The sequence below is a fragment of the Mesoplodon mirus genome, assembly GCF_964341445.2.
Source record: "Mesoplodon mirus genome assembly, chromosome: 5".
Taxonomy (NCBI): Eukaryota; Metazoa; Chordata; class Mammalia; order Artiodactyla; family Ziphiidae; genus Mesoplodon; species Mesoplodon mirus.
Window position 1 is genome coordinate 66,739,767 of NC_138980.1, and position 12,801 is coordinate 66,752,567.

The 12,801-nt window shown below is 50.6% G+C and overlaps 2 protein-coding genes across 3 annotated transcripts; both read left to right on the forward strand.

The window, feature by feature from the left end:
- Positions 1 to 30: 30 nt before the first annotated feature.
- Positions 31 to 6,835, forward strand: APBB3 (amyloid beta precursor protein binding family B member 3). 2 transcript variants are annotated; one of them, XM_082621414.1, is made up of 12 exons: positions 31 to 499; positions 786 to 949; positions 1,032 to 1,108; positions 1,695 to 1,755; positions 1,959 to 2,105; positions 2,228 to 2,355; positions 2,783 to 2,897; positions 3,037 to 3,121; positions 3,367 to 3,450; positions 3,724 to 3,839; positions 3,977 to 4,168; positions 5,700 to 6,835. In XM_082621414.1, the coding sequence occupies exons 1-12, from the start codon at positions 451 to 453 to the stop codon at positions 5,934 to 5,936; spliced, it is 1,455 nt and encodes a 484-aa protein (XP_082477540.1). In that variant the 5' UTR covers positions 31 to 450; the 3' UTR covers positions 5,937 to 6,835. The 2 variants fall into 2 exon arrangements, with proteins under 2 accessions (XP_082477540.1, XP_082477541.1); XM_082621415.1 differs by lacking the exon at positions 31 to 499 and having other exon boundaries at positions 790 to 949; positions 1,928 to 2,105.
- Positions 6,836 to 6,926: 91 nt separating this feature from the next.
- On the forward strand, positions 6,927 to 12,801 carry SRA1 (steroid receptor RNA activator 1). Its single transcript, XM_082621417.1, has 5 exons — positions 6,927 to 7,066; positions 7,192 to 7,317; positions 10,924 to 11,129; positions 12,096 to 12,204; positions 12,359 to 12,801. The coding sequence occupies exons 1-5, from the start codon at positions 7,042 to 7,044 to the stop codon at positions 12,568 to 12,570; spliced, it is 678 nt and encodes a 225-aa protein (XP_082477543.1). The 5' UTR covers positions 6,927 to 7,041; the 3' UTR covers positions 12,571 to 12,801.

A 12,801-nucleotide genomic window follows, 5' to 3' on the forward strand; every position in this document is an offset into this window, starting at 1 on the left:
GCGCTTTCCTGAAGGTCTTCTTTTCGCAGATACTCCCACGTGACCTCGCCCTTTGAGACCCAGGCTGCGTGTGCGCGCGCGTAGACTACCTGAACGCCATGATCTCACTCGTGCGCGTGTGCACTCCGCGCAAGTTCGCCTGGCGGATCTTCCGCCGCTTGATGAGCTCACAATTGAGCCATGATGTCAGCGTGCGCGCCGCGGACCTTGCTCCTCCTCCAGACCTTCGCACGCCAACGCGCGGCAAGTGGGGAATCAGGACGGCTGTTTTCACGCGCCACCTTTCGACAGGAGGCGCTGCTCAGGCGGATCCTTTCCCGCCCCCAGGACCCGGCCCCTGCCCCGCCCCGTATTTGTGCGGCGCCAGCTGGCCAGGCCGATTCCAGCGCAGAGAGGCTGGACTTGTAGGCGCAGCAGCTCCGGAGGCGAGCTGGGGACGCGACCAGGGCTATGCTGGGCAAGGATTACATGCTGGCCATCATTCTGGTCAACTGCGATGGTGTGCACAGAGGGTCCCGATGGGAGGATCGGGAGCTGAGGGGGGACGAGGGAGCGCGAAAGGCTACCCCAGCCTCAAAGACAGGGAGGGGCGTCGTCTCGGAGTGAGGACCAGGGAACAAATGAGCCCCGATCTTTGCACTGCAGTATCCAAGGTTGGAAGCCTGGACCCTCAGGCTGAACCTTCAGCGCTAAGTTATGCCTTTTGGGTTGGAGGAAGGGTTATGACAAAGTGTTCTTCTGAGCGCACATATATGCCTTCCTTCTCCAATCCCACGTTCCTGTAGATGACTTGTGGGGGGACCAGAGTCTGGAGGGGGAGCCAGGTTTGCCCCCTGGCTGGAGGAAGATCCGCGATGCTGCAGGTACTTATTATTGGCATGTACCCAGCGGTAGCACCCAGTGGCAGCGCCCAACCTGGGAGTCAGGAGATGCAGAGGACCCAGGCACGGTAGGTGGAGTGTGAAGAGGGGGCCTGAGCTCATGTGTGGATCTAAGCCTGCTGCCACACTGACCTAGCCCCCTCTCTACAGAAGACGGAGGGAATTTGGGGACTTCGGCCCCCCAAGGGGAGATCCTTCTCCAGCCTGGAGAGCTCACTGGACCGGAGGTAACAGGGATAGGCCAGGCAAAAATGAAAGGCTTGGGGTTCCATGGCACTCAAAGATGCAGCTGGACCCACAGTCCGCTTTCCAGCACAGGTTCTGGACCGTGTCCCATGTTTAGGGTTTTGTTATGTGTTCTTGGCTCTGTCCCATATTGTTGACTCTCCCAGTGTTTTGAGTTTTGTTCCTTGTTCCAAGCTGTTTTTTGCTACATGTTGTTTTATGTATATCTGGGTCCTGACCTCTCATATTCTAGGCCTTGGTCACTACCCTAGGTTCTGTCCACGGAGGTTCCTATCCTGTGTTCTAGGGTCTTCTTGTCCTGATTTGGGGCTCTGGTCCAGATTTTGGACCCTGTTCCATGTTTGTTTTATTCTGTGTCCTGTGTGTTGAATTTTCCCTCAAATTCTAAGCCATGCTTTATGTTACATTTATGTAATATGTCCTGGGCCTTGTCTCACTCTGACTTTATATTTGGGACACTATATTCTGGGTCTTATCCCACATCTTGTGCCCATCGAGTAGTCTGGTCCTCACCATTGTCCCTTCTGTAGGAATTGTGGTCCTCTTACGAGCTCTGCTCTATTGCAGTAATTCTCTGTCCTGGTATGGTGAAGAATCCTACATCCAGAGAATGGAGCCAGGGGCTAAGGTAGTGATTTGGGCCTGAGGGCCAGCCCAGGGCATTGGGGAGGGTCCCAAGGGAAAGGTCAGGGGTGAGACTGGGCTGAGCAGAGGTAATCAAGGCTGAAGGGAGGTCTCAGAGGGTTTATATATGTGGAGCCTGTGGCACCTCCCACCCTACTTCACCTCTACTTACTCAGGGTCCTCCTGTCCTTTACCTCAACCTGTCAGTGCTTCGCAGTCCGCTCTCTGGGCTGGGTAGAAGTACCTGAAGAGGACCTGGTACCAGGGAAGAGCAGTATTGCAGTCAATAACTGCATCCAGCAGCTGGCCCAGACCCGTAGCCAGAGCCAGCCCCCGGATGGTACCTGGGGCGAGGTAAGCTGGCTGGCCCTTCAAGGGGTTCAGCCCAGCATCCAGCAGAGGTGGTTGTCCCTGAATTGCCTGTTCCTCATGGCAACCACCTTCATCTGAACTCCGGGCTGACCTCTCCTTGGCAGGGCCAGAACATGCTGATGATCCTGAAGAAGGATGTGATGAGCCTGGTGAATCCCCTGGACCACAGTCTGATCCACCGCCAGCCTCTGGTGCACATTCGTGTATGGGGTGTGGGCAGCTCCAAGGGCCGGTGAGGACCCCTACATCCCTGAAAGGGAGAGTTGCTCCTCCCTCCCCCTTGCAGGCTGTGATCCCCACTGATGCTGACCCCCTGTACTTGAACCCCTGGACACAGGTCCTCTGACATGTACCCAAGCTCTGCCTCCCCTGCCTGGTCCAGCCCTGGTTGGGGAGGGTGGGCCCAGCTCAGCAGGGACGGATGGGGGAGAGCCTGAGAGGCTGGGCTGATTCTCTCGTGTGCTTCCACATGCTTCTGGAACAGTGACAGGTGAGTGACAGCCAGGTGCCTGGAGCCCCAGCCCTGATCTCCTTGTTCCATCCCTGCCATAACCCTGACTTTCCAGCCTCCTGCAGGCACTACAGGCCCCTGTCACTACCTAGCCTCTACCCCAGCTCCATCCCTGGCCCTGCCCTAGCCCCATCTCTGACCCTGCCAGGGACTTCGCTTTTGTGGCGGGTGACAAAGACAGCTGTATGCTCAAGTGCCATGTGTTTCGCTGTGACGTCCCTGCCAAGGCCATTGCCAGTGCCCTACACGGGCTCTGTGCCCAGGTAAGGGCCAGGAGTGGGGCAGGGAATGTGGGTATGGAGGTGGGTCTGAAGCTGCTAAGGTGGTTGGGTTAGGGTGGTATTGGCTCCCTTACCTCAATTCCCCCTCCCTACACCTCATGCTGGCTGCACTGTGTTTCAGATCTTGTCAGAGCGAGTAGGGGTCAGTGGTGATTCCCCTTGCTGCTCGCTAGACCCCATCTCCCCTGAAGACCTGCCTCGACAAGGTATGGGGAGGGAAGGGCTGCACTGCACCAACAGGCTACTTTGGTGAAAGATGGGAAGGGGGTTCTGGTTATTTAGTACTTCTCTGGAGATGGAGAACTTCTGAGGTATCCTTTTCCCAGGGATCCCAAACCCTAAATTGGAGGAACATCCATGGCCTTTTTTCTGCTAGTTCTAGTTCCCTTAGAAGTGTGGAGAAAGGGGTTGTTGAGAGAGTACCCAGGCCAACTTGGTGTATGTATTTCAGTGGAGCTACTGGATGCGGTGAGCCAGGCTGCTCAGAAGTACGAGGCACTGTACATGGGGACCCTGCCAGTCACCAAAGCCATGGGTGAGGACTGAGTGGGCTGGAGGGGGTGGGCTGCATAAGAGAAGAGGAAGGTGGGAAAGGAAGGATCTACCACCATTTCTAAGAGTGCTCCCATGGCTCTCTATAGCCTGGGATGTACCACCCTTCTCAACTCAGGAGTCTAAACCTGGCTGCAGCTATTCTGTTCCCATCTCTCTGAATCCTAAGTCAGTGAGTGGGGCCTAGACACTCCCTGCAGATCTTTCTTTACGCCTGGGAGACACCATGGTGAGCTTGTCCCCCCCCCCCGCCCAGGCATGGACGTGCTGAACGAGGCCATTGGTACCCTCACCACCCATGCGGACCGGGACGCCTGGGTCCCTGCCATGCTCAGCGTATCTGACTCTCTCATGACTGCACATCCCATTCAGGTACCAGCCAGAAGAAGGTGAAGTTGGGGGTGTGGAGGAGTGGGTGGGGATGCCAAGGGGTTATTGCTTGCTACTGGAAGTGCTCAGTGGGTCCAGCTAGTACCTGGCCCTCTAGTGACTAGGCCTGATTTGGGCAGACAGAGGCTGGTGCAGAGGAGGAGCCACTGTGGCAGTGCCCTGTGCGCCTCGTGACCTTTATTGGTGTTGGTCGTGACCCACACTCCTTTGGCCTCATTGCTGACCTGGGCCGTCAGAGCTTCCAGTGTGCGGCCTTCTGGTGCCAGCCCCATGCAGGGGGACTCTCCGAAGCTGTGCAGGCTGCTTGCATGGTGAGTTCGGGGTGGGAATGGGTGGGTGGGATTGCCCTGCAGCTGCTCTGTACGGGTGACTGGGGTTCACGATCGGCAACCTCTCCAGAGATCACAAACCAGCCATGCCAGGGCTGACTGTGGTTCAGCAGTATTTTATTTGACCCTCATGCTGTTTTTAATAAGCTTTAGTTCGTTGTCAATATTTAAAGGCCAGGACATTTCACATAATAATTGCCATTTGTGTTTTTTGTAAACTATCAGAAGCTCTGACACTTGGGTTCACACGTATACGTTTCAGCATTTAGCTGGAATTGTGTAAGGGCTGTGCCTTGAAGGGTGAGCATTGTCTTTCCTGTTTCCTCTCATTTAAATTGTTTTCTGGTTATCTGTGGGCATTTGAGTATGAGACACTTGCACTCAGTTCAGTTCACTTATTCACTCAAACACGAGTGCTCGCCGGAACTCAGCCATACTTGACCCTGGAACTTCAGTGGTTTAGAGGGCATAGCCTTTGCCCTCACAGAACACTTGGGTTAGAGCAGAGACAGGCCAGAAAGAAGTTGTACACCACAGGATGATGGAGGATATGGCCCCTTTGGAGGTTCAAGAAGCCTACCTGAAAGAGGTGATAGAAAACTGAGAGTTGAAGGTCCAAGGAGGGAAGTTATCCAGGTGAAGGGGAATGGGACAGGACATGTGCCAAGTACAGGGAACCCCAGCGGTGAAGGTGAGAGGGATGTCAGTGGATTAGAGTATGTGAAAGAATCTAGTGTATCTGGAGCGCAGGGTGGGGGATGGAGTGAGAGATAGGGGCAGAAAGAATGGCAGAATCCAGGTCATGGAAGAACTTACAGGGTAGGGTGATGAATTTGTTTTATCTTGAGGCACTTTGAGCCATTGAAAGGTTTTGAGCAGGACAGTGAAGTCAAGTTTGTGGATTTTGAAGATCACTGAAGCTATAGTATGGGTAGATTTGGAAGACACAAGAGAAGTAAGAAGACCATTTAGAACCCTGTTGAGTTCCAATGAGAGAGGAGCAGAGCAGTTGCACTGGGACTGGGTTGTAGAACATCCCCTTGATTAGGGAGTCCACTTTGCCAGGGTCAAGTCCACTGCAATGAGAGATGGAGGAGAGTTAGCATAGTGGTAGGCATGGTTAAGAGCACAGGCCGTGCAATTGGAACTAGTTTTGAATTCCAATTCTATCAATTTCTGATTACGTGACCTTGGGCAAGTCATGTATTCTCTCTGAATCTCACTTCCTCATTTGCAAAATGGTGATTATAACACCCGATAAATAACTAGACTAGGATTAGATTATATATATTAAGAACTTAACACAGTGTCAAGCTCTCCTTAAATGCTCAGTGAATGTGAAGTTTTAGGCTTTTGTTACTCAGCTACCTGTGACTGCTGTAGGGGCTCCAAATGTGGCAGACTACCAGCTTCATTTCCTACTGAAGCCTTGGCTGGGTCCCTGTCCTGCAGAAGCTTTCAGGGGGTCCAGGGGCAGAAAGGAAGTGGATCCTCACATTCCCCTTCTCCCTAGGTTCAGTACCAGAAGTGTCTTGTGGCCTCTGCGGCTCGAGGCAAGGCCTGGGGTGCCCAGGCCCGTGCCCGCCTGCGGCTCAAGCGGACCAGCTCTGTGGACTCCCCTGGAGGTCCCCTGCCCCTCCCCCTGCTCAAAGGAGGGGTTGGGGGTGCAGGGGCAGCCCCTCGAAAGCGGGGCGTCTTCTCTTTTCTTGATGCCTTCCGGCTGAAACCCTCTCTGCTCCACATGCCCTAAATTAATCGGGGAGGACTGGGGAAGGAGGTTCTGGGTCCATGCCCGATTCTGTACCCCTTCATTCCCCAGGGACCTGCAGCCTCTCGCCCCTTGGAGCCTTCTCTGCCTTCCCCACTGACCCTTGCCCACCCTCTATTTATTGCTCAATTTATTGTTTATATGGATGATTGAGAGGCCCTGTACCACAGCCTAGGCCCCGGGCTCTCCTCTCCCTGGGTCCCTGTGTTCCTTGCCCCTGTCCAGCCCTGGACAGTTGGCTCTACCTCAGCAACACTTTATAGCAAAATCAGTACAAATAAAAATCCCTCAGTGACCTCACTGGATGTGAGTATATTGGGCCTGGGACTGGGTTGGGAGTTAACAACCTGTATGAGATGAGTGTCTGCGTCTGTGCTTGGTGTTGGTGGCTGCAGGTAGTCACATAAGGGCATGGGAGTGTTGGAAAAATGACTTCATTTAAGAAATATATTTTTAAGAATATATAGGCACTAGGCACTAAGGTCGGCACTGGAAGTATAATAAAATAGGAGTTCCACCTTCTGAGACTGTCAAACAAGAGTCAAATAAACAGTACTGAAGATAATATGTAGTTCAACTAGGAAATCTCAGAAGGTTGTGGGAGCTCAGGTGAGACACCTGAAGTACCTGGTCTGAGGTACTTTAAGTGTGCTAGTCTTCCTGATAAATACATTCCAGCCGAGAGAGTGTAAACGTTCAGGGAAGTGGACAGAGGTTCTGGAAGTCCACCTGGCTAGATCACAGTGGGGGCATGTGTGGGGCAGGAGCTTCTGGTGGTTTGAACTTGCTCCTGAGAGCAACTGTGAGATTTGGAGAGAGGGACCCCACTTGGGCTCCTAGAGCGCCACCTCCTGGAAAACAGCCCCACTTGGTACCATGTGGTTAGGGCCCCGTGCTTTATTAGCTGGAATAGATTTAGAGTTCCTTAGGGAGTTGGAGCAGGGCCTCGACGGCGATTCCCAGCGTTTCTGAACTATCCAACCTGGAGGGCTCCAGGCAACCGGCCCTGCCGGGGGCGTGCCCCAGCCGGCTCGGGTGCGGCCGCCCCGGAAGTGACGTGTGCCCCGCTGGCCGTGCGGAAGTGGAGATGGCGGGGCTGTACGTGAAACCGGGTGAGCGCTGCGGGTGGGCTGGGGCGCTGGGTCTACTGCCGGCCCAGGCTGGGGGCGGTTACCGCGCGGGTTGCGGACCCTCTGTCGCCCCCGGGCTCGCTTCACACGTCCTCTCACCTTCGCAGGCAACAAGGAGCGCGGCTGGAACGATCCGCCGCAATTCTCATACGGGCTGCAGACCCAGGCTGGCGGACCCAAGCGCACGCCGCTCACCAAGAGGGTCGCCGCTCCCCAGGATGGATCCCCCAGAGGTGCGTGGGGGCCCTGTGCGCCGTGACCCGCCGAGAATGGGCGGTGCCAGGGATAAGCTTGTACCGTGGGCCTTTTTTGCTCTCTGAGGACTTCCTGAGGAGAGAGGTTGGAGCCCCAGAAAGGGGCCGAGTTCTGGCCCTTTTCCGAGCTCCTTACCTGTTGCCCAGGTAAATAATTGGTACGTTGGTCTCAAAAGAATCTCTCTGTGCTTTCGCCCTAGGTGATCTCATCCAGACCTACGGTTTTTAATATAGTTTTTAATTCCCAAATTATTTTCAAATCCTATTTCCAACCTGGATCTGTTCTCAGAACCCCATCGTGGTATACCCATTTGTCTGTTCTTCCTCGTCACTTGACTGTATGATAAGCATTTCAGACTTAACGTGTTATTCATTTAATCAGTATCATCTACTGAGCACCTACTGTGTTTGAAGGCAAACTAAACAGCAGTGAACAAGACAAAAAGTTTTGTTTTCTTGGAGTCCACACTATCGCTTTGGAGATAGATGAAATGGTGGTAAGGGCTTTGCAGAGAAATAAAACAGGGTGATGTGAGAGTGACTGGGTAACTAAAGTATCTGAGGGGCTGACACTTAAGCTGAAATCTGAATGATTAAAAGCTAGCCACACAAAGATCAGGTGCAGGAGTATTCAGGGCATTGGAAACAGCTACTGCAGGAGCTCTGAGATAAGTTTGGCAAATTCAGAGACTGAAGGAATATCTGATGGCTAGAGCACAGTGGGCTAGGGATAGAGATTAAGATCTGAGAAGTAGGCAGGGGGCCAGATCATAGTGGGTTTTTGTAAACCAGGATAAGGAGTTTGTATTTTAATCTACGTAAAGTGGAAGCTATTGAAAAATTTAAAGTAGAGGAGGGCGTCCTTTCCCCCTGAGCATTTCCCGTGCCAATAGGTGGATCTGTGGTCCTGAAAAGGGAGTTCAGATTCAGCTCTTTTCACCCCTCTCTTATCCACACCCGTAACATTGCAGAGTTATAATATAAATCAGAGTTTCTTAACCTTAGCACTAATGGCATTTTGGGCCAGATAATACTTTTTTGTGAGAGAATGTCTGCAGCATCCCTGGCCTCTACTCACTAGATGTCAGTAGCACCCACCCAGTTGTGATAGCCGAAAGTGTCTCTAGACACTTGTCCTGGGGGCAAAATCTCCCCAGGTTGAGAAACACCGACATATCTTTAAAAAGATCACTGTGTCTACTGTGTGGAAAACAGATTTTAGGGAAGAAGTGGAAAGACAAATTAGGCTATTTTGCTAACATAGGTAAGATGTAATGATGATTTGGACAAGGGTGGGAGTACTAGAGGTGGTAGGAATTGGATGGATATAGGTTATGTCATGAAGAAAGTCAGTAGGAATGAGTAGGTGTAGTAGGTGAGGTGAAAGAAGCAGCAATGTAACATACATTTTTTCACTTGAGGAACTGGATGGTGTTGTTCATTGTTATGGGATAACTGGGTTTTGGTGGGTGAGGAAAAAAGCTTTCTGTCTTGGCCATGTTAAATTTGGGCTGCTACTCTGGGGAGAGGTCTAGGCCAGAATTACAGAAATGTGTCACTGTCACATGGATGGTATTTGATGTCATGGGCTTGAATAAAGAGAATGTGTGGATAGAGGCCTAAAGAGGATCCAAGACAGAGCCCTAAGGTGCTCTAGCATTTCAAGGTTGAACAGGGAAGGAATTAGCAAATGAGACTGAGAAAGAGCAAAAGAAGTAAGAAGAAAAGTAAAATTTACTCTGGGAGAGATTAAAATCTTGATTCAACCCTGATGAATGCTGCTGAGAGGTTAAATAAGATGAAGAAAAGGGACCACTTGATTTGACAAACATAGCAATCACTAGTGACCCTAACAAAAGCAGTCAGGAGTGATGAGAGCAGAAACCCAGCAGGAATGGGCTGAGGAGAGAATGTGAAAAGTAGAGAGAGTAACTGTAGTCAGCTCACTGAAGAAATTCTCCTGTAAAAAGCAGAGATGAGAAATAGGGCAGTGCCTGAGGATGCAGCGTGAGGTAAGGGATGGTTCTGTATGCTGATGGGATGGTTTAGTAGAGAGGGAGAACTGATGGCACAGGAGAAAAGGGATAACTGCAGGAGGGAAGCCTAGAGAAGGCGGCAAGAGAGGCGGGGATGCAGAGTACAGCTGGAGAGATGGCCTCTGATAGGAGCAGGAACCTTTCATCTATTAGAGGAGGAAGGAAAGCAGCCACAGATGCAAGTGGGGTAGTAGAACTGGTGGTGAGAAGATGAGAGTGTTCCTGTTCAATGACCTTTATTTTCTCAGTGAAATATGAGGTAGGGTCAGAAGTAGAGAGACAGCAGGGAAAGGAAAATAAGAGAAGGTAGAAAAGTTTAGAGGAGATAAGATGTGAAAATAGTTGTTCTGAAGAGTGGAAAAATGAGGCAAAGTGTATGATTTCCAGGCACTGTTGGATACCTTTTAAAATCTGTAGCTATGAATTTAAAGGGAGTGAGTTTAATGCACCTCAAAAACCTGAGTAGCTGAGCTGGAAGGGTAGGAGGGGTGGTCATTGTTGCTGAGAACGAGGCAGAGGGGGATGGGAGGCTGAGGTAGGGTGGCAAAAATGGTTATTGGAGGTGAGAAGGTCAAATTGACAGACCAAATTAGATGAATTATCATCCATGTGGATGTTGATACCTAGAAGTAATTTTTGACTTTTCTCCTCCAGTTTTCTCATTTTCCATAGTGATTCCACCATCCCATCATTAAAGTCAGAAACCAAGAGTCATCCTTGGCTTCTCTCTCCTTCACCCCCTGTTCCATCAAGATCTGTTCTACCTCCTCCTAAATATACCTCAGACCACTCCATTTCCCCTCATCTACTCTTTCACTCTAGTCCATGCCAGCATTCTCTTCCCTGCACTATTGTTAACCTGCCCTCCTCTACCTATTCTCATCAACTTTTCACAGACCATACAGAGTGAATGTCATAAAAAACAAGTTTAGTGATATCAGTCCCTGCTTTTATAAACCTGCAGTGGCTTCCTGTTACCGTTAATGGAGTAATGGCTCAAGATTAAACTCCTCCAAAGCCCTGCAGGGTCTGGACCCCTGCTTACCTCTCCAGTGAAAGCTCATACTACTTTCTTCAGTGTTAATCATTTCCAGCCACACAGGCCTTGTTTCTGTTCCTTGAACAAGTCAGGACTTTTTCCACCTCTTGGGCCCTTCCCTTACCTCTGCCCTAGTACATGGTTCCTTCAACTCTTTATGGCTGCATCTGTCTCATCCAGGTTCTTAACTTTGTGAGCACTTTTTGCTACACACTAATGTAGCAGCTGTACCTCTATTCTTACTTAATCATCATTGCAACCCTGTGAAATAAGTACTATTCCTATAATAGCCCCATTTTACAGAAGAGGAACCCAAGCTCAGAGGTTAAAGGTAATTTGCCATAAGTCACATAGTGTGAGCTGGGATAAACTTAGATATCACCTTATAAGGCCTTCCTTGAACACTCAGGCTAGGTAGGTCCCTCTACTATTCCTCTTTATCACATCATCCATTTTATTTCTTTGTACCTATTTAAGCCATGTTTGCTTGATCCTGCTTCACCTTTTCAGTCCCCACTTCAGAGACATCTCCTGGGGCCCCCCCAATGGGGCCTCCACCTCTGTCAAGTAAGGCTTCCAGACCCCCATTTGTGGGGAGTTGTCCTCCCTCCAGCATGGAGCCCACAAATTTCCCAGTTGTTGAGCCTGAGATTCTGCTGGAAGATGTACTGAGACCTTTGGAACGGGCATTGGAGGATTGCCGTGGCCACACAAAGGTAAGTGGGAAAGCTCCCATCAACAGCCAGATGCAGGTATGACTCTCAAAGGTAGACCCTCTGACCCTATGAGCAATGGCTCTTAATCCTTTCTGAGTTATGAACCCCTTCAGAGTTTGCTAAGGACTTCCTAGAAAAATGAACACAGGATTTAGGAGGGTTCACAAGCCTCAGAAGAGGCTTATAGGAAGAAGAATTGAATTCAGCTCCCATTAATGACAATAACAGCCTGATTTACGTACCTCTAGGCCATTGAGAACAGACCCTGCTGATATTATGCTTAGGGAGGGGAAAAAAAACCCAACAACCACAACCCCTTTTCTTATTGATAATGTTTCCTAAGTTCTCTGGAGGCAAGGGATCTGAGGAGTCTTAAAGAAAAGTAGCAGAGGGGCTTCCCTGATGGTGCAGTGGTTAAGAATCCACCTGCCAATGCAGGGGACATGGGTTCGAGCCCTGGTCCGGGAAGATCTCACATGCTGCAGAGCAACTAAGCCCATGTACCACAACTACTGAGCCTGCGCTCTAGAGCCCGTGCTCCACAACAAGAGAAGCCACCACAGTGAGAAGCCCGTGCACAGCAACGAAGACCCAATGCAGCCAAAAATAAATAAATAAGTTTGTAAAAAAAAAAAAAAAAAAAGAAAAAGAAAGCAGAGTGATCTTCACCTCTTTGGTCCTTAGTTTCCTTATTTGTAAAGCAGCACTATAGAATTAATTTCTGAGCATATGAGAAACTCCAGAAATTTAAAAATTCTAGCCATACATGCATTTTTCTTGAGAGGAGATCCATAGATTTCATCAGATTCTTAGTGGGGCCTCTAATCTTTGCGTAAAGAACCATAACTCTGAGATTAGAGTGTAAAGTTCCTGGGCCAGACAAAGCAGGTGCTTCCTATGTGGTGCTCCTTTCCCTGCCCCTGTTGGGCTGGCAGCACTGACTTGGAGGGGGCTTCTGTCTCTCAGAAGCAGGTATGTGATGACATCAGCCGACGCCTGGCTCTGCTGCGGGAACAGTGGGCTGGAGGGAAGCTGTCAATGCCTGTAAAGAAGAGGATGGCTCTGCTGGTGCAAGGTGTGGCTGGGTCCCTTGGTATAGCCTAAGTCCCTCATCCTGCCATGGTTGTCCAAGTTGGACTAGGTGCTGAGATTTTGACTGGTTGGGAGGGGAGGAGTTGCAGCTATGTTTTTTGCTCCAGGTTTCTTGCTCAGCCCCTCTCTCTCCTCAGAGCTTTCAAGCCACCAGTGGGATACAGCAGATGACATCCACCGCTCACTCATGGTTGACCATGTGACTGAGGTCAGTCAGTGGATGGTGGGAGTTAAAAGATTAATTGCGGAAAAGAGGAGTCTGTCTTCAGAGGAGGAGGCCAATGAAGAGAAATCTGTAGCGACAGCTGAGCAGAACCAGACCGTGCCAGGCATCCAACATGATCCTTAATCCTATGGGTTCCCCAGCCTCATCTCACACCATCTCTTATGCCTTGGCATGGGAGGCCTTCCCTAACTTGGATTCCTTTTACCACTTGGGAGACTGTCTGCCCCATTGGGGTGTTTGGCCTGACCCATCTCTGGGGGAAGAGGTCCCTCCTGGACCACAGGGAGGCCGCTTGTTACCCATACCATATGCATTTCAATAAAAACATCTCAATGTGGTGGGACCTGGGCAGGA